The following is a 27799-nucleotide window of genomic DNA, read 5'->3' as shown; positions in this document are numbered from 1 at the left end:
TGTTCCTCCGACATCTAAAAAGGAATGCAATGGGAAATACTGCATACGATTACAGGAGCTTTTGTTGTGAAATCCAGAAATTGTTCTGCTTCGACAAATCTCATTACACTTAAATACGTGTTTTTCTGTCTTTGTTCCAGTCAAAGGAAATACAGCATTTCAAATCTTTGTGAAGCTCCCACCTGCCTGCACACACGCACGCACACACACACACCAGATGCAGACGATCTCTGTCATAAAAAGATCATACTGGCTCTAAGAGAGTGATGTTTGATAATCAGCAAGTGAGCGCTGTCTTATACACAGGAAGGCACAGGAAGGTCTAACTAATCAGAGGGGTTTCTTACTACATGGCAGTAAACTGACTTTTTATTATTATTCTCCTCCATCTAGAAGAGAAGTCAGAGTTCATGTCATAATATGAGCTAAATAAATAACCTAATGCGAACACTAATCAAATAATAGCTGGAAAGAGAATAAAACACACAGGAGAAGAGCAGCTACTCATTAGTTTGTTTGGAACAATAAATTAGTTTGGTATTTGTTAGGTTTTCTTATAATAACTTCACAAACCTAGCTATTAGTGTGTCACAGAAAGATTCAGTATCTTTTTAACCAAATGGCAAAATAACCCACTTTGGTTTAATTAGTCGGCTACAGCGTGAACATTGGAAGTGAATTGCGACAGAAGAGGAAGCTGATGCTAACAAGCTGTTCAGAGGACGGAGCCTCAGGAGCGAAGGAAGCGAACATAACACAACTTACGCTATTTTCATCTATTTCTCAGTCTCACTGTCAGTACCGGAGAGTGAGTGTCAGACTGAGCGATTGTTCACTCTGTCTCCCGACGACAATTTCAAACTGTTATTGTTCCTCCATCAGCAGCAGTGACGCTGTAGCAAATGCGTGACCTGTCAAAAGATTTTCCGCTCTTCCAGCAAGTCACACCACCTTCATTGGGAGGCCTCCTCATAATATTAGTTTATCCACTAATCACAAATCATGGGAGATGAAAAGGAATGCTCTTCTATAAAGAATGGAAATCGTGAGCTTTGTTGATGATATGTGTACAATGGAGCATCTGAAGTGCAGGGACAAACACGGCTGAGGTCAGGTTTTTTTGCTTTGTGCTAACGGTACTGCTCTGACGGAACTGCGGTTCTGACAGTAAGATGTTTTCAGCCACATGCGTTGATGTCTCTCTGCTAGAGCGTCCTCTCACCAAGGTCAGACCTCTGATAGTCTGCTGCGGCTCGACAAGACGACAGTTTTGGTCAGAAATGGTGATTTTCTGCTTCACTCTGGTTTTAAGAAATTCACTTTGCTCTCTTGGAAGGAAAGCCGATGATCTACACCGCAGGCTTATACAGCACACAGAAGAGCCGACTCATAACAGAGGGATAAAGTCCAATCTTTGCATAAATATGAGCAGATAAATCTGGGAAAACTACAGAGGTGACACCAGCACAAAGAATATACATTACTCCACAATAAAGGTGTTCATTTGCATTTGAAAGTGTTCGAAAATGTGTCCTCAGGTGTCACATACTGTAAATAGGAAATTGCTCTTTCTCTACTGCAGGAGAGTTACAGCAGTGCAGACAATCAAAAGATAATTACACTTTTCATTTAGGCTTCAGTTTGTTGTTTTGTTTTTTTTTTTATCTGCTCTCCAAACTTCACTGTGCAGTTCATGTTTCATGCTTATGGCAAATCATCTACATTCATTTAGTTTTTCAGTGCAGACAAAAGCCTTACATTATGCATGAGCTATAGTCTGAAGAAAGAGCACAATTAAAACTTTGAACGGCTGCTATTTCACAGTTCAGTTTTCTTCCCATGACGGTTGAGCTGATCCTATATAAAGGAATAATTCAACTTTTTTCAGCCCTATTTGATTTTTTTGGGTAGCAATATGAGAGGATTGATATTTGATGTTTTTTGCTTTGAGTCAGAACATGGGCAGCCTAGCTTAGCATAGCATATCATGATGGCAAGCAAGTGAATATTTTATCCTGAAGCACAAAAAAAAAAAAAGGGTCAAATGTGATGATGTGAGCGACCAAACTGTGATGTGTAGGACTGGATGTTTTAGACTGGACCAGAGCATTTCAAACACCGTAGCTCTGTGGGATGTTACCGTCTACAGTACCAAAAATGGTCCACAGAGGGACAACCGGTGAACTGACCACACGGTCATGGCGCCAAGATGCACTATGGGAAGAAGCTAAAATGTTGGATGGATCTGCTGCTAAGGGGGTCAGTGCCAGATGGCACAGCTCACCCTCGGAGGTCTGGTGGAGCCCAGGCCTCAATGGGTCCGGGCTTTTTGTGGAGGAAAACAGGGCACTGACACAGTGTTAAGCAGGTAGTCATATTGGTATGGATGACTGGTGTGGATACAGTGTGATTTCAGGGGGATTTGTTGTCAGCTGCATTTTGCTTATGCATTTATGTAAGTATTTAAGATGACTCAAAACATGACGGCTTTAATTATTTTCTCCATTAATATGCAGTGTTATGAATTGATTCATTTAGATTTTCTTTTTATTACACTGATACCACCCCATTAAGCCATTATGCTAATTGTATTAGCAGATAAGTATGTAATTACAACTCCTGCATTACATTGCAACATTAGAATTCATGCAGTGTGGTGTAGATCCGTTGAGCTTTGGTTTGGGCTTCACCAGCCCTAGAGGGAAATATGTGGCTCCTAGCTGCTGGAGGATCACACCGGCTCAGTGATATCTTTGTCTGCCTGTCTTTTGGTCCTGGGCAGAAAGTGAACAGTTGGCCAGTCAGAGCTGATACACCGAAAACAGCAGCCTGATATGAAAGAGAGGTGTGAGACTGAAGCTACAGAGTTCTCCAGAGCAGAGTTCTTCTATGCTTTTATTGTAAAACTACAGTTCAGTCCAGCCGCTCATCTGCGCAAAAACACATATCACATGGACAGACACAGGGATCACGTAGACTGAGCACGTGCGCAGTGGTGTCAACAGGAAGCAGATTGTTTAACCTTTCGGCGTTTCGTTACAAACTGTGCTACTGCAAAGTAATACAAATGAGAAACAGCAATAGCGACACTAGCTAGCATTAAAATGCAGAAGTGAGCTGTCTAATATCTACTAAAGACAAAGAGGTCAGCCACACTTGTGATTCATTATGCATGTTGTATTCACCTCTGGTAGTTGAGGCTGATAAGATCCAATCAGGGAGTGACTGTGGGTGTCTGCACTGTTGCTTGCCAGTGGTCCAGTCTCTGCCCATGCAGATGACACAACAAAGGGATGAATTTCCAAACTAAAGGGTAACTTGTATTGAAACAAACGCTGCAAGCCCTAAAAACAGGGCAATTAAATGAAAGTCGATATAATTCTCCACACAGCCGAAGGAAGCTGATCGTTCTCTGTTAGCGCATGATAACCAGTCTGTCTTTGTACAATACAAAGTGATTTGATGCACTGCGCATTTTTGAAATTTGATAACCGTGATTATAGTTCCTGAGGACTATGTCGGTGTGTTTGAAAAGGTGCTGTGTGTTATTAAAAATGTAAAAATATTTCTCCACCAGACATGGAACCTCTATGAGCTGAATAATAATAAAACAACAATAACAATAAACCGAAAGGCAGTTGTAAGACAAAGTGGTGGTCTTTAGTTTGGACAGGTAGTATGTATTCCTGCAGCAGTAATTCTGTATTTCCATGAAGCTGCCGAAGACCCTCAAGTCAAGGTCAAGAAGTAAAATCGCTTCGAACTGTAACAAATCTTCAGCGCCTTGCTCTGCAGAGCGCACTGCCACGCCAATGACAACACAGCACATTCAGGGACAATGAGATGTCATTTAGAGAATTGTACCCTCGTACGGCACAAATGATGCTGCAGCGTTGCATTCTGTCATCAGTGACCCTGTTTTCCCCACACACACACAGCAACATCAACTTGCTGCCATTTCAGTCAAGCCTCCCAATTCCTTGGCAAACCAGCAGTTATGAATCTGTTTTCATTAAGGCGAACATCAGTACCAAGGGCTCTGGTGCCAGCAGCCACATGCACAGAATGAAGTCCACCTGAACAAACGCGTAAATGCCATTATTATATTACTAACTCAACATCTGAGTGAATTTCATTTCACCGCCTCTCAGGTACATTCAGCTGAGTTTACTTGTTGTGTAATTTTCCCCACCAATGGATAACTGGTTCAGTGACCTGAACTGCTCGCATATTTCCAACATACTATCTGGATAAACCACACAGGAGTATCTGTTAAACTTTGTTAAGCATCATTGAATGAAAAGATTTGATAGTGATACTGTGGATTATCAATATGGTAATATTATCAGTGGCATAAAGGTTTTAGATAGAATATACTGTGTATATATATGATCAAAATTCATCACATTTATAAAAAAAAATAATAATACAATTTTACTGTGCAAAAAACTAAGTTAAATAATGATAATTGTTCACAATATATAATTTATTTGTGTATGTAAGTTTAGACATGCATATTAAATTCCATATATTCATTTTTTAAATCAACAATTCAACTGAATAAAATAAATCATATCTTAATTAAGTTTATGTAAATTATTAATTTTATATATATATATATATATATATATATATATATATATATGAAAATGAAAATGAAAATAGGATGCGACTATAACATACGGTACGATTCTGATGTGTGTGTGCCTCCATGTTTTGTGTCTGTGTGTGTGATCCTCGGTTGACTGGTTTACGGTAGAGAGCGTGTGTGGGTAGAGGCTGAAAAAGTTTAGTTGACATTGATGAGGTAAGCTGAATGTAATGGAACAATAATAAAAAACAAAAGTTACATTTGTCTTTATATAATAATTCTAAATATTATATTATACTGCCATATATAACAAATGTCTACAGAACTAATTCTTGTCTTGGCTAGACAACAGAAGGGCTTATGCCAATATTTGAAGGCGTTGGGATTTCTATCATTTTTATTCTATAATCTATAATTTTTGCATGTTTTGCTTTTCTACGCACACTTTATTTAAACATTTGTGTATGTGGTAGTAGAGCATGAAATATAATTACCTGTAAACTGAATATTAGTGAGTCACCAACACGGTGAACAAGTTCCTGTTCTCTAAACACAGCAACAACGTAACCAAATGAAAGACATAATTTAACGAAGTCAAGCCCTGAGTCTGCCATGTTGATGATGATAGACATCTTATTAATTCATTTCAGCTGGCTCCCTGAACATCTGAGACACATCTCTAGACTCGCATTCTTCAGTGACTCTGGGAGGTGCCAAAAAATAAATAAATAAAAAAAAATCACTATAAAAGGTCATGTTCGCTTTGCCAAAATAAACTTAATTACAACAAATAATCTGAGACCCCCAATGAGGTTCATCCAATCTATATGTCAATGAGGCCGGCAGAGAAGATGCAGGAGGTGGTGAGTGAGGCGTAAATGCTGCTTGTAACATTGTATGCTCACGCAATATGATACCGCACTTCTTCCAGTAATTACTGTACGGCTCCAGAACCCCCAGTTGAAATGTGATCGAGGTCTGTCAGTGATAACGCACTGTGCCAGATGGTTTATTCTGTGTGGCCCGAGTTCATTAGCAGGAAGAACAGAGGAAAACGCGCTATAGGAGGAAAGGATTAGCCACGACGGCCTCGCCGCGTTCAGACGTGTATGGAAGCCTGTTGGGTCAGCGGAGGGTCTTCTGTTTATGTTCCCCTCTGCTGGAGGAGGAGAAGGGAGGAAAGGGGGGGATTTGGAGACGGTGGTGTAAGGCGTATTCGCAGCTGTAGTTTGTTTTTCGAAAGCTAGTAGAAGAATTAGAGCTGGGATCTCGGTGGGATAAGAGCAAACACGCATTCTGACAATCGAGGCTATTGTGAACTGGTGGAATAGGACCCTCTTCTTCTTTCTGGGTTGTAAAGCCTTCAAATCCCACCCGAGAGCTCCCGATGATAACTGGCAGAGGGTAAATGCAAATACACCACTGTCTGGTAAATAGAGCCCATCTATAGTGCTCATTCAGGGCTGGACCTTCCATCTAAACATTATTCAAATAACAATGTGGCCCAATGAAATATCGACGATGCAGCAGTTGAGATTTTTTGACAAAAATTTATCACAATAAACTTTTTTTTTTTTTCTTCCTCCCCAACCCTGATACGACACCGGCCCTGTCATAGACTGATGATCTACCCAGAGTGAACTCCGCCCTCGCCCAATGTCAGCCAGGAGTCCTCGACCCTGCATGGTAAAGCAGGGCAAATAGTGGATAGATGATACAACCCATTAGACATTCCCCTGAGATGGTGTCCCCACAGGGATGGGCGTACCAGACCTTAGTTGTCGTGGTTAAAATAATACACTGAGAGCAGCGCATGCGACCGTCTTTGTTGTCACGATTAGAATACTGATTAAGTTGTCAAACCATCATGGATATTAGAAAACAATGTAAACGGCTCTCACGTGGGAATCGGGCACCGCTCTGCTGAGTTTTGTTGACCCATTCAACCCTGTCTCCTTTGTTGCCCCATAAACTCCCTCATCATGTGTTTAACCATTCTTCCTGTTATGGTAAATAAGACCACAACACGCTGTCAAGCAACAAAACTAACTATGGGACACAATAACCTGCTAACAGATGACAAGAGGGCTTGTTCTTTTAAAGGACAGTTTCAGCTATAAACAAAAGGTTATGGTTTTTGAGATGCAGCGGAAATTAATTGCTCCTTATCATCAGCCTGTATTTTTAATCACAGTCTCACTCCTCTGTGTTTTGCCAGGATGAGTGAACGATACATGCAGGGCGGCAGTAAAGGGGCTCTACTCGTGATGGTGCTGGTGATCAGTGTCTGGGAGATGACGGTGCCAACAGAGGGAAGCACAGGTGAGATCATCCCCACTGAAGCAATGCTCAGGGGCCGTAAAACTACTGGCTGAGTAACAGATGCAAACATCTGTACATGTCTGTAAAGGATTCGAGGAATAATCCTGCAAGAGCTGTCAACTTCTGTCTGTCTTCATGCAGTCTGACCATGTCAGATTGTGGACAAAAAACAAAACAAAAAACAAAAATATATCATATAAATGTCCTAATTTTCTACTTAAAGAGCATCATTATCTTCCTGCCTTGTTGACCTTGATCCGATAATCTTACTGTCGTCATTGTGTGTTTCGTCATTATCACGTTCTGTCAGAAACATACATTCTAACTGAACCTACTGTGAATCTTTTGTTGTTGTTGCTGTTGTTGTGTTTGTTTTTTTTTCCAAGCCAACTAGTTGAGGCAGATGGCTGCCATCCCTGTGCCCAGTTCTGCCTCTTAAAGGAAGTTTTTCCTTGCTCCTGTCACCAAGTGTTTGCTCTTGGAGGGATATGTTGGGTCTCTTTAACAACTCCATAAAGAGTTTGGTCTACACCTGCGATATGTAAAGTGCCTTGATGAAACTTTGTCATGATTTGGTGCTGTGCAAACAAATATGATTTGATTCTTTTTTCAGCTTGGTTATAATGCTGGATATAATCTACATATCTATGTCAACACTGTCATTTATTTTGATATATTTTTATGGCTGAATGAATCAAACCTTCAGTTTGTAATTTCACTGTCTATCTTTTTTTGTTGTTTTTTTTCTTCATCAGAAACAATATTTGACAAACAGGCTATTGACTGAAAGTACTGTTGGTCTTTTTATGGGGTTTCTTAATAAACATACAGAATAAATCCTGGGAATCTCTCAGATTACAGTCATATACCCCAAGGAAACAAAAAAAAAGCAGCAATCTGTGAATTAGGAACTTTCCATTTACCCCAACATCTGTTCTTAAAGCTCTGGTTTTTTAGAGTGAAACGTACTCAGAACTGCATTTACAATAAACAAAAAGTTGGAGAAATCAGGCAGTATTAAAAAAAGAAACTGCGGCAGAGCGATGCAAGATGTGCTGCCTTTTCATCCCTTCTGTATGTCAGCCTCTGAAATCCTACGTTTCCCCATAATGAAACTGTGTTTTCTTACTTGTTCTGCCTATATTGCAAATTCCTAAACTGGCAAATTCCACATTTCCACTTTATAGTTCTTGTTTATACTATAGCACTGAACTACTGTCTCCAGAGATGATAACATCAGCAGGTTGTGTCTCCAGACATGACAAAGCGCCTCCGGGAGGTTAGAGATGGAGACATTACACAACTGCTGTCTGCCGATGGCAAGTGAGCTGACACTCCTGTGTAAAACAGGTGTTCCCCTTTGAGATGTCCATCCCAGCAAATGAACGGAAGGGAAAGTTTTGAGCTGTGGTGCCCACCTTTTCGGGGGACAAAGAAAACAGGGAAGGAAGCATCTTCCAGACATTCGTCCGTTCACTCAGCTCTGCAGGAAGCAGCTGGACTTGTGGGGGCCGGTTTCGATTGTCTCAGAGTGACGCCTCAGCCCGCTGTCCAAGACATCTCAAGTAAAGTGTCACTGTATCACATTTAAGGAGGGGGGGGGTGTCACTCAACTGAAACGGCTAATTTTGTGGCGAGTCAAACTCTTCTACCATAACCTCACTGAAAGTGTCCCATCGTCACTTGTAAACCCAGGGAGATCAATTATGGCAACTCAGTGACATTACAGGTGGAAGCCAGCCCACGTGCCATCACCAGCATTTCCACTGACAACACACTGCCTCTGGTAATTGGCGCTGTAAAGGCAGAGCCGCTGCCAGACGGGCTGTCCATTTGTGAGTGTGATAGAAATCGCACATACCTCTCTACCCTTTGTCAACCAATTAGAAGAGAGCGCAATGCTTTGAGGCGAATAGCTTTGATTGGCAGTGATCCCCCCCGTGCATGACGCTCATCATTTCAGCAGGAAGTGGATCAGAACAATCACTTGCATTCGATTTTTCTGTGATCGCCACCACGAACCCTTAATTTCCCCTGGGTGTTATTTCTGTTGCCGTAAACCTATTATCATTCAACGGATGAAATGAACCCACAGCACATCTGAAGTAAAGGAAGAAAGAGGAAGATGAGAACGAAGCCCCCCCTTTCGAGAAACAGGGAAAATCTAGTTTATTTCAGCGTGGAAACAATTCCATTTACTAACACACAAATGAGCTTTCACTGCTTTAAGTAACCGATCTGTCAGTAATGACGGGATCATGTTTGGACCATCAAACATGCTTTCCTGCTCCAACTCTTATGTAAATTCTGTTATTGCTGTTGCCCGATTTATGGCAAAAAAAAAGGTTTGTGTTTGCTCTTTGTAGTCAGACTGATGCTGTCATGTACCACCATGGATATTTACAGCACAAACTTCACAAGGACGGCTGTTCACCCAGTTTGTCCCGTTCTGTCCAGATAAAGACGTCGGTCCTGGGCGGATTTGGGTCACAGCTTGTCCTTTAATTACGACTACCTGTCTATTTCCATGTTGACATTATTCTTCCTTTCCCCTTCAGTCAGAACACCAGTGTGTATTCATTAAATCAACCTCGCTGTTCAGTATATGAGGATTCAGACTCAAGCAGAGCTCTACATTGAGCCAGCGTTAACACACACACACACACACACACACACACACACAATGCACATAAACTCACACCAGACATCACATAAGTCTTGAAACTCTACAGAGATGATAAGAACTTTGCAAATGAACAGAAAATAAGTTATGATTGTCAGTATATAATAGTACATGAACAACTTTCATTCATTCATCTTCTACTGCTTATCCGTTTCTGAGTTTTTGGGGGTGCTGGAGCCAATCCCAGCTCACACTGGGTGAGGGCAGCCACCCTGGACCGGTCACCAGTCCATCACAGCGCCAACAACCACTCACACTCAGACCTATGGGCAATTTGGAGTCACCAATTAACTCAAACCAGATGTCTTTGGATGGTGGGAGGAAACCCAGGCAGGTACGGGGAGAACATGCCCCAAGACCAGTTATCATACCGCAAGCCTTCTTGTAACAGCACTAAACACTACATTGCTGTGCTGCCCTAAACTGAAATTTAAAGTAGCTAATTTTTTTTTTTTTTTTTTTTAAATGGTAACAAGTGAAACAGAACTCAACAAATAATGCAGCATAAGTTGAAATGTAACTCATTTATTCTGTGGCAATACGTTTCCTTCCTTTTGAGAAAGGAATTTTCTGTTCACATAAGTCAAAACTTTTATCTGATGAAGTTGCGTTATGTTGCGTAAAGTCTGCACTGTGAATACAGAGTTTGTAATACTGTCGGTACCTCTGCAGGAGCTCCTCCGAGATGTGTGTGTGTGTGGGGGGGGGGTCTAGTTAGCGTGGGAGCCGTGTGTTGGAGAGCTCTGCTCACCCCAAATTTCAAGAGGGGCACTGTTAAAGCTTGGAGTGGGTTGTTTCACGGGTGCCATCTTGGCAGTGTGTGACTGCCAACTCTGGGCCACTGTATTTCTATAAAAGGAAAAAAGATGTGGGGCAAAGACTTTTGTGTATATCTTTATGTGGAAATCATACAGTCACTCTCAACTCAAAGATGATCAACTACGCAGAAATATTAAATCGTAAACAGATGAGTTATATCATAATTCGACCCTATGCTGTCGTCATGAAGGAGGAAATTAGACCAAAACTGTTTCTGCAGCAGGTTGTAAACTTGTTTCTGCTGTAAAGTTGGAATTTCTTTTTTTCTTTTTTTTTAAGTGGGAATTAATGGGGACTGAACTGGCTATTTGAGGAAGTGCAGTGAGAGGAAGGTTTAATGTTTCTCTTCCTGTAAATATAACACACTTTTGTTTTGGGTTTTTTTTTTTTTTTTTTTTTTTTTTTTTTTTGTGCAAACAGGACCTGCTGTGTTGACTGGAAATAGAAACTGTTTCTGCTCCATTACCTTCAGAGATATGAGAAACTGACCATTTATGAGATAGAGTGTTTCACTGTACTTCGTGTTTTTTTGGATCTTGTGTACGATTTGTCTATGTTATTAAGTGGTATCAGAATAGTAACTTCTCACTGCTCTTCCTAACCTTATTGATGCAAAGCATCTCTGAATACAATGCTTTTATGGATCATGGTTCCTGAGTGAGTGTGGCGAGTTGAAAGTTTTGACCTTCAAATTGTGTTAGCATGATCCCCACAGGCACATTACAGCCTTGAGTTTCAGCATCCACAATGGGAAACCACTTGGCAAGAATTAAAGCACACAGGTTTCTAAAGGCAAACTTGAACCACAGAGGAGTGAATCGTTTTTGATGGTTCACTCTTCTTGTGTATTTTTAGACTTGTAGCACTCAGGTGCAGCAAGTGCAGCCGAGTTTCTTTTTTTTTTTTTTTTTACTTGTAATGTTGTAGTGACACATGACCTTAATAGTACAACCTCTATGACGTGCGTCAAAAATTGTTGACTGTGATATTGCATAAAAAGTAGCTAAAAAGTAGCTTTCTCTAAGAAAGAAAAACTTGTGCCTCAGACAGAAGTCACTAAACAGTGACACCAACCATATTTTTTCCAATCAGCTGCATTGAATCTGACCTGTAATGGCGGCTGAAAGTAAAGATTGTCACTACTCAAAGTGCTACTTACATCATCAACAAATAGTCTGAAGGGGAAAATCTGTAGGTTTGCAGAGAGGCAATTGCTCTCATCGTCAGAAATAATTCATCTGTATGAGAGGCTGCAGTTTGCACACAATAACGCACATGAAGCAAAGCAATGACTGCATTATCACTCACTACAGCCTCCTGAAAGATACTGAGCCTGCATCATGCGCAGTTTCTGCTCCGTCTCCAGAGACTCACACATTAAGCTCCTCAAGCAGAGTAGTTTCACTCATGCACAGACAGAAAAGGGCCCAGAAAGACTGTCTTTAGTCAGGGGACTGAGAGGCTGGAAAAACCAGAACACAGCCTGATCGTCAGCATCCAGAAGGAGGAGTTCTCAGGAACCGATCGACATTTGACTCCTTTGGAACTGAAACATGCCGTGGTTTTATGAACGGCAATGTGCCGGACTATTCCTGCACCAGGACCCGTACCTCTGATATCTCTGCTGGTCAGTTGGCAACCTCGCAGTGAGACATCAACTTTATCATTTAGATTTACGTACACTGAAACATATGAGAAGGTGATTATCAGCTTTATAGGAGCTGGTGAGTGGTCACTTCTTACAGTCACTGTTAGCAGTGGTGCTAAGCTAACATAGCTACACTAGGTGGTTGCTGGGTATTGGTTCAGATTTAACGTAAAGATGTGGGACTGCAAATTTTTCTAATTTACCTTCAGATTTCCCCAAATGTCATCTACAACCAGATTTATTAATTTTGCTGTGACATCAGCTAATTCCTTTTTCTCAGGACACAATGTTTTCACCTGTGTCTGTTAATATATATATTTGTATGTGAGTTTTGTTTTGTCCCTGTGCCGCCCACAGCCAGAGCATCTTGCTATTATTTTTGGGTTCTCAGTCTGTCCATCACTTTTTTTAAATATCTATTTGAAATATATATATAAATATATGCTAGGAACTCCTCAAGAGGATCCCTTCAATTTTGCCACAAATGTTCCGAAAAGGCTGAACTCACTAGTTTGCCGTGTTCTACCAAAATAAAGGGAGGTCAAATATAAAATGTGAAATGATGAAGTTCATCGTTAAGGGAACATAGCGAGTCTACAAAAACACAAGCTATTGTTCAGTGCTTTAACACAGCACGGAGAGACTGGGGCTGTAATTCCTGCCACCAGCCAGTTGGTGCAAGAAAACAAACATGGGACGATAATACAAGTTTGTTTGTGAGCCTAAAATTAATGAGGGGATGAAGGATGGTCGAGGAGGGAACTCATTTAGGTTTGGTGTGGATCTCTGACTGGAGGGGCAAATCCAGGAATCTTTATTTTTTTTAATATAGAATTTTCGCAAAATCATAATTCTTTGTTAAATTTGATCAGACTATTTTTGTCTTGGTGTTGTTTTCCCACTCTGCTACTCCTGGTCCTTTATCTGCTTTGTACTAACACTATTAAACCTTCACTGTCAAAGACTGAACTGCTCCACAGAGGGAGAGGAGTTTACAGCAGTAATTACACAGTAACACGACTCCATAGAGCGTTTACACCTCTTGAATAAATTTTAAATCGTCTTGTTAAATGACACACATTTGCCCTGATGGCGGTTGTGCCTGACTGGTGGCAGCATTTTCCTGCCTGGCTAATGTGTTAGCAGTTTACCAGCCAACAATAGTTTTTCATCATCTAGTCCTTCAAGTCATTATGTGAGTGGAGTTTTAGCTCCAATATGAGAGCATGACCTTTAGATTCAAAGTTAAACATGCAAAGATATTGTCATTCTTACCATTATTAAATCGTAATTTTTGTTTAAAGCATGTGTTTCAGACAGTTCAAGATGTGTGATATCATCCCAGTGTTGCCTCTAAGGTTTGAAGAGCAGGAAATGAAATATGGCCCCCTCGCTGGCCTAAACACTACGGAAAAAAATTGTCACTGATGTGAAAGGGAGGATCTGTGAACCTGGTTACCAGCAGTTGAATGTTACATTTCATCTGTTCAAATCTTTGCAGCGCACTATAATGTGGGTGCGTGTGTCATTCCTCTTTATTTGGCCTTCAGTACATCAAATCAATTCACATTAGTGAACTGTCAAAGTAAGCACAAAGTAGGTTGTTGATCACTGTAGCTTGGCTAAGTACAAAAATGTGATTCAGTCCTGTTTTAACGTTGCAGCACATGGCCGTGCCTTGATTAGCCATGAAAAGGTAGTTTACTTTTTTCAGGAATGAAAAATAAAAGGAACCATTGAGTATTTAGCCAAGCAGGTATATAAATGATACCATATTTATAGATGGCTCACATGGCTCATAGATCCTGGTTGTATAAAATGCCCCAAACAGGCCAATGAAATTGCCCATCCAATATTAAATGTCCCAAACAAGATTAGTGCTCGATTTGCTTTTCTGAAAGTGACAGAAACACTCTTTATCCACATTTATTGACAAACTTTCTTTATAAGACTTTGAGATACACAAAATGTAGAAAACGCAACCCCTACAGCAGTACAGCAGGGCCCATGTTTCTGTTATTTTGTTAATCCTATTTATTTCAATCAGGTCTACGAGCATCTTAAATAGCAGAAAATAATTACAACCAAACCTGAATATACAAACTTTAATTTAGGAGCATTTATTACAGCGCTGTCATTTTACTGTATTGTACTGTATTTCATTTTTCAAACTATGAAATGAGTATATACTCATTACCAACAACAGGTAACCCGCACACTGCAGGGTGTGAGAAAAACATACGGTGTGAGAAAATGTTAGATTTTCATTTCATTTTAGATTATGTGTTGTTTTTTTTTTTTTGAGAAGCACACAGGTAAATCCCAGAGGTGTCGTGGTGCTCAACAGTTGACAGATTTAACACCATTCTGTCTCAGCAGAGTAACTGACTGTATCTGTCAGTTACGGCAGCTGCTTGTGCCATCAACTGGAAACTGGGAACAGCTCGTAGACCACACTGAAGTAAAAGTGTAATTAACTTGGCCTAGCCAAGCTGCTACAGTGCAGACAGTTAGGACCAGTTTCAGATAGTTATTTCAGATTTACTGTTTACCTCAATGGCAGCGAGTATCTGCAGAAGGACACCTCATGAAAATGTCACATGCAATTAAGAGAGAATGGAGCAGCTCGTGCTGTAAATAATTCAGACAATGGAGCGTGATCTGGAAATTGGCTCCAAATACTGCAGCGCTGCACTTTCGCCCCTCACAGATACGGATCTGACTTTTCTTTTTTAAGTGCTGCTGCTTGTTGTCGGAAAGTAGGAATGACATGGGCTCCAAATATTAAAATCCCATTCAGCACGGTGATTAGGTTAAAGTAATAAAGTTCATCATGTCACATCCTGCTTGATGACCTCAGCTACACTGCTGAACCCATTAAGACCAGAAACATCCTCTAAAAACTATTCTGAAGCCTCAGCTCTGTGTGAAAACATAAAACGTGAGGGGTTTGGAGATAGACCCATGAAATGAAAATCCTATGCGAGTTTAAACCATTAACTGTGATTGCATATTGCTGCTTTTGCCTTCAAAGTTTTATAGGTCTGGAAAAACAAGCATATTTGTCAACGTTTTCGGTTTAGTTCAACTTTAAGGTTATGTATGTATATTTTTTGTCTTTGTTTAAATGGTTAATGGGCATCACAGTAAAGCCAATGATTCACACTGAAAGCTGGAATTTAAATGGTTTGTCCTGCTCCTCTTCCCACCCTCGAGCCCTTTGATCGGGCTGCCATTGTCTAAAGTTGTGGCTAAAACCACTGACCAAAAAAAAACAAACAAAAAAAAAAAAAAACCTAAGAAAAAACTGCTGCCTTCTTGACATGAATTCAGTCACATCTTCTAAAACACTTAATCCACTTAATCCATCTCATTTTGTCTGGGGCTATTGGAAAGCTTCAAAAATCAAGATTTTAAAAAAGGACCGCGACCCCAATGATGTCGTCAAAGTTATCTTGGTCTGTGTGTAAAGGTGCAACATGAGATGGTAATAAAAACTAGTGTTAGCATAATGCTCCGTGTATTCTCACCATGTGCATTGGCTTTCTCGCAAAACATCAGTAAGATCAATCTTCCTCTGGTTTTGTAGAAGCTGTGTTTTTTTGTGAAAGACCTCAAAATGCTGTCTCAAACCAAACATTGCTCCACAGTGGTCAAAAAAAAAAAAAAAAAACAACTTACAAATTAATTTAATCCTCCAAATCCCTACCTGCAGTGAGAAGTCAGAGAATGGCATTGTGGGGATTGTAGGTTCCCGTATTTGTGAGCCTTGAGTCATATTGTTAAAGGTTTTAAATCCCAATTAAAAGGAGAGTTCTAAGGTAAAGGCTCAATAATTCAAAAGCAGGTAATCAACCATTCAGTTTGATCAGTAATGCTGTAAATCAGAGCCTTTTAAACCTGAAGCAACTTAACTCAGCTGCTTCAATTTTAAAATGAAGAAATTACGCTACTTAGTATTTTAAATAAAAACAACTAGAGTATTAACGAACTTTCCAGCATTCAGTGTTGGAGCGTTGCAGTTCCAGATACTCTTGCTTTTATAGTTTGAAGTACATGATGCTAACATTCAGTGTTTCTTAGATATATGATAAATGCAGTCGTGGTTTTTCTTAGCAGTTTACAGGTAATACGAGAATAACGATAACAACAAATGTACGTTTTTATGTCAAATGAAGGTCTGACACTTTTGACTGGACATTTGAAATGGCAGTATAAAGGTGTGACTTGAATGAACCCTCATGATGTCAGAGTGATGGCATCAGAGTAAGCTTGGTCCAGCTGTTGGGGCATATACAAGCCTAATGTGACCAAAACATGATCAAACAGTCATGGTTTAATAAAACAAACTGACTGGTTGCATTGTGGGAAATGAAGGCTCCAGCATTTTTGGGTGTTCATTATATTTCTTCCAATTTGTCCCTTGTGTGATATACCCAACTATATGGAAGTGGAAAATTCAATTGCTGCATTAGCCCTTTAATTTCTAGCCACAACAATGATTCAAAGACAATGAGTCCTCATTGTATTGAGTATTCAGCCACTCAAGCAAAATGCCACTAAGAAGAAACGCATACACAAACAGGAAACGCGAACCCTCTCATAAAAGAGCCTTTTAATGAAATTGCTTTCCCTGGTAATTTTTTCATTATGGAGCCAGATGAGAGGGAGGCAGAGCAGGCGATAGAGACCCAGGAGAGAGTCTCTTACGGGACTCAGTCAAGGCTAGCAGAGTGGGTGGATATATGGGGTAATAGCTATTGCTACACTGCTGATTATTCCATTTCTCCTGTCATCTCTCCAGCGGCTCACCACGTCCGAACGGGCACCTGTGAGGTGGTGGCATTGCATCGCTGCTGCAACAAGAACAAAATTGAGGAGCGGTCACAAACTGTGAAGTGCTCCTGTTTTCCCGGGCAAGTGGCAGGCACCACCAGAGCTGCCCCGTCGTGCGTAGATGGTAAAATTCAACAACTGAATATTTCATGGCTTATCTCTCTCTTTTTTTTTTTTTTTTTTGCATGATGTGTGTCTACCAATCTTGAGCATCAGGTTTGTTGAGATTGTCAATATTGTGGCAAACACCGACACCACAGACCTTCACAAAAGAGTAATTTCTGAGAGTCACTGTTAAAAGACAACATACATATACTGTACATATATATATATATATATATACGTTGCAATTTTTTTCCTTTACTTCAGGGACACAAATCTTCACATAGACCTTTTTAGGCATTATGAAGAAAAGTGGTGGTAACGACATGTGATGATGCAAACATTACTGTAAGTTTGGTTTTAAATGGTGCATATTAACGATCTGGGTTCATGGTCTACAGGACGTATCAACATTCATCTCTGTTTCACAGCTGAATAAACAGCCACAGCGACACAGGGGGCTGTGCTTGGCCTTTTAATTAACGATGGGAATCATGGGAGTGTTTTGGCACATAACATTCAATAAACCAATCAGAGTGGCAAGTCCCATTCCCTTAAAAGGCTGGGTGTGCTTGCACCTCTGTGGATGGAGTTGGAAGACAGTAAGGAAGACTGAAAAGGAAACAGTTGTGGTCCCTTTTTTTCTGAAGAATGGATTTTGAAAATCTAGAAAAGAAATTTTAAATATTATTAGCGTATTGTAATAGGTTATATAAAATCCTGGCCACTGGAAGTTTTACTTTTTCATTTATGAATGAGCATGAAGCCATCCACTGTCAAGTGAATGACTCAGAGGGTCTTTTAGCATGCTAATGTCTCAGACCTCCGACTCGGCTGAAGTGGCTTCACTTTGGTCTGAAAAGCGACGGTTTCTGGCTAAACTCTAGACCCAATCATGTTTGACCTATTGCTTGACATTTCAGTATTGACATTTTCCACAAATTAGAGTAATGAGCAACGGGCCTCAGTTTAAAGCTCTATGGGTGATCTCAGAGAAAAATGATCAGCACCTAACCTTTTAACTATTCTTTCTTTTACAACCAGGGATTTACCTTTAGCTCAAATCTATGAGACAATTTTCACCTGAGGATGAATGAACCTCCAGACATTTCAGAAAACTTGAATCGATTTGAAATTTCCAAGATCCAGAAAACATCCTCCAATATCCTCTCAGCTTCACGTTGTTGTCACACCACTCTACCTGCCTGCCTACCTCTCCTCTTGAAGATCAGACTCACCTGTTCCTGAGCTGAGTCTAATCACCCGGCCTCCTCTTAACCAGCTCCTCCAAACTCACTCTCTGCCAGATTGTCTTTCCACAATATGTAAAAGCTTTCCAGCCTTTTTCCCCCCCGACTGATCTCTGGGCTTAGAACCCACCTGTCATTGACCTGCTCTTCTTGTCTCTGCCCCTGTAATCCAAGCAGCCTTCTGCCTGCATGGATTCCCTCTCTGGAGGGACTGTAGTATTTGGACTGTGCTCGCTGATCCGGCATCGTGATTATTGTTTGTCTGGACTCCTGGACAGTGTTAATAAATATTTGAATTGTCTTAATTTGTGCTGTACTTGAGTCCGACCTCACACCCATTACAGTCAGATTCATTTCTCTGATTAATGAGATCAGCTACAGTGACATTATGCAAATGAGCCATTATTCAGTAAACATCAGTAAACATCCAGCATTAAAAATTTTATTTATAGGAACTGTTCACTATGTTCTCCCTAGAAATTATATTCTATAATTAGTTACATCATTTTAGATTATTATTTTTGAAATAACTAAATTGTAAGCAGAGGTCAAGCTAATCTGATGGTTGCTTGGTAAAATCGACTTCTATTAAGTGATAATTAAGTAAAAGCTTGAAACGTAATTTAAACATAAGAAAATAACTGCAAGGAAAGAAAAAGTAAACTACATTTCCTATTTTAAGTAAAATGCCATTAAATGACGCACTCAAGAAAACAGAAGTACTTAAATGGTTGTTTAAGTATAAATGTTGAGTTAACATTTATCGTTCCACTGCTCTATTTGAGCCTTAAGTTCACATAAATACACAGGAGAAAGATACACTCAGCATCAAAATAAACCTCAAGTGTTGCAATGACCTTTCCCTGAATAACTTTGATAAGGTCACATGTGGACAGTCGGACAAGCTTTGGTTTCCTATTGTGTTCTTAAAGGGTTTGCCCAGAAAATTATCAAGAGGACAGGGTGGTTACAAGACAGATTTTAAAGGTCCCAAATTTTACACGTCTTGGCTGAGCCTCTCGTCTGTTTGGCTGACTTTTGTGATCCAGTAAAAAAATGTAGCAGATTTCAGGTAAACACTCACCGAAACCAAATCCTGCAAAGATAGATGGGTCCAGATGAGCGGGGCTTGTCAGGGTGGCCGAATGCTGTGGCTCCTTCACAAAGTCCTGCCAGCACAACCATTACAAAAAGTATACAAAGTGATGCTCACATTGCCAAATACCCTGGAGCTCAATTACAAGAAACAATCTGCTGAATTTTTTGAACTGCATGATAATGCCATACTATCCACTTTGGCCATGATCCAGAGACACTCAGGCTGTAGTCTTCACTGCTGGCAAATGGATGTAATTACGGCAATTTAACGTGCGATCGCTTTTCCTTTTTCCAGATTTTGTTCATGTAAAGCAGTTGACAAATGAGCTCACACCGCGTACCGAGTGCAGAGTTGCAAGTCCTTTAAACACGTCTGATCATTATTAGTTCAAGGTCAGAGTAAAACTGTGTGGGAAATATTTAAAGCTACAAACATATTCAATAAAATTGAAGCGCAAGTCTTTTTGCTCTCAAACGTTTTCAGCTTTGGTGTTTTTAAAGCGTCATTAACCGTTCAGCGAACCATATTCCCTGCACTTCATGCATGTTTAGTTATCAATACTCTCATTTCATTCCACCAGAAACCTGTGTCTTTTCCGTAGTTGTCCTGAGGCACTTGTTACATCACCACAGCTGTGAGATAGAGTGATTCCCGCACGCCATAAAGGATCCATTCTGTGCAATTTACTCCAGTGAGGCTCCGGTGCAATGTGTGGATCATAATGACCACCTCTTCATTAGGAAGAGCACTAGTGCTGGTGGAAGGGGATGTGGAACAAAGCTAATGACCTCTAATGTGCCAAGTTTAAATGATGTGTGGTACGATGAGGTGAGCTTAATGCTAATTCATGGAGGCGACCAAAGAACTGAAGGTTTTCCCCTCACAGGGCGGGAGTCAGTTCCCATCTTCAACACGTGTGTGTGTGTGTGTGTGTGTGACAAGGCTGAAAATAGACTTAGTGAGTGTTGCCAGTCAAAAAGAAAATGTTACATCACTTACCTGTGACAGCTGTCAAAATGTGACACGGCCTGATGAGACACCTGTGATGATTTGATTGCCGTTGGAGAGGACTCCTCATCTTGTGATCATAACCTCATGGAAATGTGGAGGATCATGCTCTGAAATATATAACCACCAAAAAATAAGGTAAATCTGTAGAAATTCAGTCAAGAAGGAAACAGTATAAAAAAACAAAACAAAACAAACAACCACAACAACGTCTGGTGTCTAACATCTGCCTTTTGTCTGCGATGAAAAATGAAAAAGGCTGCGCAGTAGACACACGCATTTAATTGGCACATTGATTTGAATCACTTAATTTTCGCCTCTTCCTCTGGTGAGACATCTCTCAGAGAGCAGAATCACACCTGTCACCTTCAGCACAGTGTGATTACACAGTACCAAAATAACTTTAAAAACCACACAAACTCTGATCCAGTGCCTTTACAAAGGCTCCAAGACTTTTACAGGATCACCAACCCTGAGATGAGCCATGACAGATTACTTTTACCAGTTGGCCTGCGGGCCAGCGCCTCACCTTGCATCCCCTGCATCTTTGTGTATTCTGTAAGTGCATGCAATGACAACTCCTCACAGTTGTGGGTCCAAACAGAAAGGCAAACAATTTTTCTGCCAGTGGAAAAGGGGTCAGGTGGTTTTCATCAGCAGATTTACCCACATTTAAAAAAAAAAAAAAAGTGGTTCTAACATGCAGTTTTGTTGAAGAAATTATAAAGTACATTTTGAGGAGTCACAAATTTAAGTTTACTCTTTTGTTTTGGCACGGTTTCCAAATTCAGGTTAGCACCTGTAAAAGCAACATACAATAATTACAGATTACAGATTACAGCCAATCAAGTCATGCAAGCATACAAATAAAACCGCTTCTTCAGATAAAAAGAGATATGACTACCAGCTTTCACCTGGCAAGCGCTGCTTGAAGCCACAGACACTGACACAAAGGTCAAAAAGCATTTAAACCCTATATCTCTGGGTGAAGATTTACATAGCAGACCTTCCATAAGAAACAAAACAAAAAGGAAAATACAGCGAACATCACATTCACTTCCGCAGTGATGTCGCATTTGCTTCTTGCTTCAGGAATGTTAGACTGTACGTGTTAAAGGTTTGTCCTAAACTTTTTTTTTATTTTTTTATATTACAGTACATTAGACGCTGCATTACAACAATAACGAGTACCCATTCTTTCACCCTTCACATTCACAAAGAGATGAAACGAACGTTCCGCCAACACTGAGGCGTTTTTCACCTCCTTGTATGTTTTCTAGCCTCGATAGTGGCGCAGAAGTGGTGGTGTCAGATGCATCCGTGCCTTGACGGGGAGGAATGCAAGGTCCTTCCTGATCTGAAGGGCTGGAGCTGTGCTACAGGGAACAAGATCAAAACCACTAAGGTGAGTCAAACACACCGGCTTGTCACGCTCATGGTGTTTTACACAGACCTGTTGAGGCTGATGTCACAAGCCGCGACTCTTCAAAGTCAAGAGGCCGTGGCTTCTGTTACAGTCATCTGGTTTGCCTTTACCCAAAAACACAGCTAATGTTTTCAGTTGTTGCTCGGACCCCTGGGGGCCAGTAATCAATGGTCTGCCATGTCTCCTTAGCACTTTCAGGCCACTTTGAGCAGCCGAACTGGCCAATTACTCACTCCAATTACTTGCTTTTAACATTGCAACACGATGCCGGTATCCTTCACTGCGTTATGACGACCCGTGGACTTCAGTTCTGCCTCTCTCCGTGTATTTAATTATTTAAACTGCCAGCACCACACCTGCCTGGAGCCAGGAGCCTGGAGCCTGGGGCTATTGATTCAGGGACTTGTCGGGACCTCAGAATGGGATATATATATATATATAAAATTTCTCTTCTTTTAGGAGTCCAGCCTCTGAGACAAGCCTGGATGTCTGGTGATAATAAAGGATAGAAATTGATTTTGGCAATTGTCAGGTCTTGATGAGATCTTAACATATGAAAGCTAAACATATCTTTTGTTCTCTTGTGTCTTGTAACATGGATGGCTGAAAAGATTTCTGCGGACAGAGACCAGCTCTGGTAACGTCAGATGCTTCGCAGCATCAGAGTCCAGGTAATGTGTCTGCTTTTTAAATATTGGACAGCTGGTCAGTTTTGCTCGTCTTTGCTCTTTGTGGACAAAACATCCAAATGAAAAACACTGAAATTCCCCACAGGTATCATTACTGCATCTCATTTTTGCTTCATCGTACAAATAGAAGATTAGCATATCATTTACCGTGTGATGTTTCCTCCCCCATAAAACAGACTTGTCAAATGGTATTATTAACCTCATTACCCTGCAGTGTCAGTCCTCCAGAGACTGGGTAGAAGTATGCAATCCAAAAAGACAATAAAAACATGTTCAAAGCATCAACACCACCCAGCAGGATTCATACAGCACACCTTTGAAATCAGCAAGAGAAACATGTTTCTTCAGTATTGAATCTTTCTGCGGGCTGAAGCAGCAGGGGAGGGGGGGGGGAGCAGGGGAGGGGGGGGGGGGGGGGGGGGGGCGTGCTGGGGGGGGGGAGCGCTCGGCTCTGGCAAAGCAGCACCACACGCACCAGGACCTCCAGCTACACCAACCTCCATCGCACTGCGTCAGAAATGCATTCACACAGAGGAAACACCTTTTCAAAACATGGACTATGCAGTGATTGGCTGCTGCAAAGCCCGGCACACAGCAGGGAAGAAGCTACTTCAAACAGACCTGCTGCGTTTGTACGTTTTTAGCCCCCAAATGGCAAAGTTGAAATTGTCTCTTTTGGACTCGTAAACACAGAAATCTGAGAAAGTGACGCGAACAGACCAAACACAGAATGTGATACTTTATTCGCTCGTATCCCTGTGGTGTAAAAAGCACTGCTGTTTATAACCCTGTTTGTACTTGTCTTTTATTTTGAAAGTTTACCAGGCTCACATCTCAGTCTGAGCAAGCAAGGTTTGTGATTTTAAAAGGATTCAAAAGTCTCTAATGGCGCTGCCTTTACAGAATCCTCCAAGTGATTTTGATGAACAACTTGCAAAAATAAATAAATAAATAAATAAATAAATGCTTTGCTGCTCAGATCACATTTCTGTCACTTTAGTTCTAGTAGAATGAAATTTTTATTTTCTTTCATTGATGTCAGAGCTGGCTAAAATTAGACCACACTGTTCTTAACCAAGCAAAAGGACTAAGTAAAGATTTGATGTGAGACTGTAGATGTCCAACTGTCCTGATGAGTCCTCTTCAGTCCTATCACTGAACATCTGGATGATGGCTCCTTCAAACTGTCAGTGCTCAATGTCTTGACTCTTGTTGCTGCTTGGGGCATCGAAAGTGAAAGGTCTGAATATTCAAACGCAGCAGACCTGATGCCTCTCAGAGTATTGTTTGTCTTATCGGTGTGTTAGAAGCAGACGCGGGTTACATCTGCTGAATGTCTGAGTAATGAATCCTGAATATTCTCTGCTACCTTCTCCTTCCCGCTGAAGTCCACTGCTGCCATTAAAATTAATGCAAAGCGACGCCTCTCCTCTCCTACTCATCTTCCTCCAGAAGTTTTGATTACCGCTGAGACAAAATTACATTTAGGTAGAATATCCCTGCTTTGTTTTTGCTGATTTAACAGGCAGATTCTCACATTCAAGAAAAAAGAAAATGCCTAGTGCAGCTTAAAAAGAACCATTCTGTGAAAATCCCAAACCTGGTAGTTACAATGTAAAACATATTGCTGAGAAGGTCACAGCAGTGTGCCAATTACACGGCTGAATTACACAAACACAAGCCCATGCACCTGCTGTGTTAAATCTTTCAGCCAACCTTACTTGAGGCACTAAAAGGAAATGAAGCCTTTTCCGGTTAAATTAGCGCTTGTCAGCTGCCAATTAAATGAACGCAACACCCACTGAAGGCTTGGTTTCTCCTGTCTGTATTTTTAGCATTGTTTCAGTCATTCAAGCACTATTAATGACCCCCCCCCCCCTCCTCCTGAAGTGAGACAGAAAGCATATCCATCTCTGAAGACAGGAAGACGCTTCTCTCTGTGTCGGTTCAGTGTGGAATTATTCTCAAATTAGTCCCACATTAATCACAGTGACAGCTCAGAATGTAAATGACTGGGTAAAGGAAGGGATTTACTGCAGCCCATTCAGCCACCAGCAAAGTGCTACAACTACCTGGATTTATGCAAACTCTTTACCTTTTGTTTAGATGATTATGCTGGTTTTCTTGTGAAGTGATGGCCTGATGGTTTCTGGATTGTTTTTCCCTTTCTGCATAATTGAGGATGATTTATACAATGTCGTATTGCGGTGCCACACTGCTGCGCCTCTCTGTTCAGTGTCGGACGATCCATTTATGAATTAATCTAACCAGGCTGTCAGAGCTGTCTGTTTCCTATCAAAAGTTCAGCATCGATAATGGAGCCTAACAAGTTCGGCAATGGCCTTCCCTCAGTCTGTCAAATTTACGCCACAGCTGACAGACGGCTGGAATCCATAGCAGATGCTGTGATGAAGGTTATGTTATGTTCCCCAAGAGTCTTTTGCTGCTCTTCCAAAATCTACTTTTGGAAGAACAGAAGAGCTGCCAGTCAGACACTAGGCCACGACAGGCAATTTAATCTCAAGGAGAATGGAGGTCTTCCGAGTCTTTGACAGCATTGAACCAAAGGAGAGAAAAACTGAGTGTGGAGCACAAAGCCAATCTGCAGAATCATTTATCCTGAACCATACAACAACATAAGTGATAGATCAATATGCTGATGTTCAAAGCAGGATACATAGGCCTGTTTTTAGGTACTCAGATGACTCTGAACCAGGCAGATTCCCTCAGGTGTGACTGACCTTTACACTGGACAGACCCGGTCAGAGGAGGTGCGACCTGTAGAGATGATGTGAACAAGCTAATTGCCTGTTAAGGAGCTGATGTAGTGGCTGTTAAATAAAAAAAATCTCTTGTGTATTACTCCTCATTGCACTGCGTAACAAGATATTCATCTGGCTTTGAAATAAACTTTGTAAAGCTAAGTTAGTTTTCAATTGGTTAGGATGTGGGATTAATTGAATTCAGTGATTTTGAATTAAATTAGCTAGAACAGGAATGAGGGAACATTTTTACGAGGGCCTGTGAGGTTCATCCTCTGAACCCAGAGGATGAACCTTTAAAGGTGATATAGTTAGTACTTTTATATCAATAATAGATAAAATGATTATCTGTATTCTAAATCGGACACCTGAAGAGATTAAACTAAGTTTGCAGTTTCTCTTCAGCTCTGTAAAAGGCTTTAGTACCTTTAAATTCATTGTTTTGGTTTATGATCTGCAATCTCCTTTATTTTGCTGCAGTGTCTCAGATGACTCACATTAGTTTCAGCAGAGACGTTCTGACACATTCACTCTTTGCTTGTTGGCTCACAAACATTCTGTAGTTGAGCTGGTAAAGAGTAGCTAAAGATATATGCCTCAGATGCTGTTGAGAACAAAGATAGATAAAAATTGAGCGAATGCTGAGGTGCCACTGGTAGGATGAGTAGAAACAACAGTGATAAAGGCTAATGTTGGTCTGTGAAGAAGGAGCAACTGCTCGCTTGGTTTTTGTTTTGTTTTTTCTTTCCTTCATTGTTTCGTCATGCTCAGTTTGACAAATGCAGACCTAACTCTTCTATTTTTCTGTTCATCCATGCTCACTCAGACATTATATAGAACATATCTTGAACAGGTAGAGATGTAGTCTAACCCCCCTCACACACACACACACACACACACACACACACTAAAATACAGGTCACATATACATGCTGCTAGAACTGTGATGATTTCCAAATAACCTGATTTTCACCTTCACAGGTGAATCAATGGATCTGGTCTTTGTCGAATCATCAAAGCAGAAGAGAGAAATGCAGGACCTTTCTGTAAATAGAGACTACCTTTCTTCTGGACTGAAGTTTGTCTTTTGGAAAACTCTAAATGCTTCTTCTTGAACTTCGTGGATATTTGAAGAGGAGTACATCAATTGGACAAACTGATTAGTCAACACTTCTCTCTGAAGGACTCCATGTGATTAGCCTTACCCAACCACAGGACTTACTCTGACATTGTACTGCTCATAGTGGAACACAATGGTGAACTGCCTATATGTTAATTTGTAGAGTTATGCATCAAGTTGACCCGGAGTGTAACAGCAGGTCGGTATGTTGTATGCATTGCAAATATTCATACACATTGTGATTTTGTTTATCCAGATCCAGTCATTTGCGACACAGTGTCATTACAAATCCAGATGAAAAGATGTGGCTGGCAGTAGATGTGCAGGGTGATTTTCAAAGACGCACACAACCACATTCATTATTCAGACTTAAAGGACTTCTCAAGTTCAGCAGAGCTGTAACAGGTGTAAACTGATCAAACCAGCTTTTAGTAGAAGGATCAGGTCCTGCTTTCTTTGACCAAGAAAATCCTTCTGATTCTGTTTGTGCATCACGGCTCTGAGTTCAGGCTCAAAACGACAAAAGTGTAAATGAAACACACAACATCTGGCCAGTGACTGAACAACATCTCCAAAACTGTTTTAAACAAGTATGATTTGAGCTGATTTAAACTGATCACCTTTCAGTAAGTATCGCTAACACTTCCTCTGTCTGTGTAAGTGATGACATCAGTAATAAACTATGATTGTGTAACGCCAGTCTTGTGTCTTTATAGCATGTGTGTGCAAATGGCGACTTCTTACAATCCAAGCCAGCAGTATGGATATCACTGAACGTCACCAATACTCTGCATGAATGCACTCAGTGTGTGTGCTGATGCGTTTGTTGAATGGCAAACCGAACACAACAGTGTGTGTGTCGTACACCAAACATGAGAAGAACTGTGCTTTGCGGTAGACAGAGTCAGTGAGTGTACTGTTTTGGTCTACACAGATGAAATCAAAGTTTTCTAATGTTTGCCATTAGTCCATTTCTTTTTAACATTTCCTGCATGATAAAACATTACTAAGAAGCTGGATTACATTTATAAATTGAGCTCTATGACATTTCAACTGTCGCACTGATTTCATCAAAGCAGTACAAATAGCTGGCCCCATTTAAAAAGGCACCTTCAAATGTTGCTGAGAAATACGGCCTTCATATTCTGAATGGATCCTTCACGGCCCGACATCTTAAGATCTGCTGTGCACACAGATAATGACAATAATATGGCACCCAGAGAGCCAGAAAAAGCCTTAAACCTGGAGTCTTTGTGGGGAAAAAAGGGGCATTTTGTCAAAGTTGCTAGGCGACAGGAGCCATCCAACTGCAAGGCTGATGATGCAAATTGAAAACCTCCTGGAGGCCAGACCATCATCATCTCAGGCCAGTCTCACAAAGGGCCCCACCTTACTAAAGCACTTCTTTGTAAAGGATAAAATATTTACACAATGTTTTCTTGTT

At 40.8% G+C, this 27799-nt stretch overlaps 1 protein-coding gene across 1 annotated transcript; it reads left to right on the top strand.

Moving 5' to 3' along the window:
- The first annotated feature begins 6810 nt into the window (after positions 1–6810).
- On the top strand, positions 6811–26923 carry LOC115036773 (chemokine-like protein TAFA-2). The gene is made up of 5 exons (XM_029495111.1): positions 6811–6913; positions 16868–17023; positions 21639–21763; positions 22396–22455; positions 26217–26923. The coding sequence occupies exons 1-4, from the start codon at positions 6811–6813 to the stop codon at positions 22423–22425; spliced, it is 414 nt and encodes a 137-aa protein (XP_029350971.1). The 3' UTR covers positions 22426–22455; positions 26217–26923.
- The last annotated feature ends 876 nt before the right edge of the window (positions 26924–27799 follow it).

This window comes from Echeneis naucrates, chromosome 23 (genome assembly GCF_900963305.1).
Source record: "Echeneis naucrates chromosome 23, fEcheNa1.1, whole genome shotgun sequence".
In the NCBI taxonomy this organism is placed as follows: Eukaryota; Metazoa; Chordata; class Actinopteri; order Carangiformes; family Echeneidae; genus Echeneis; species Echeneis naucrates.
This window is presented reverse-complemented; position numbering and strand designations above follow the sequence as displayed.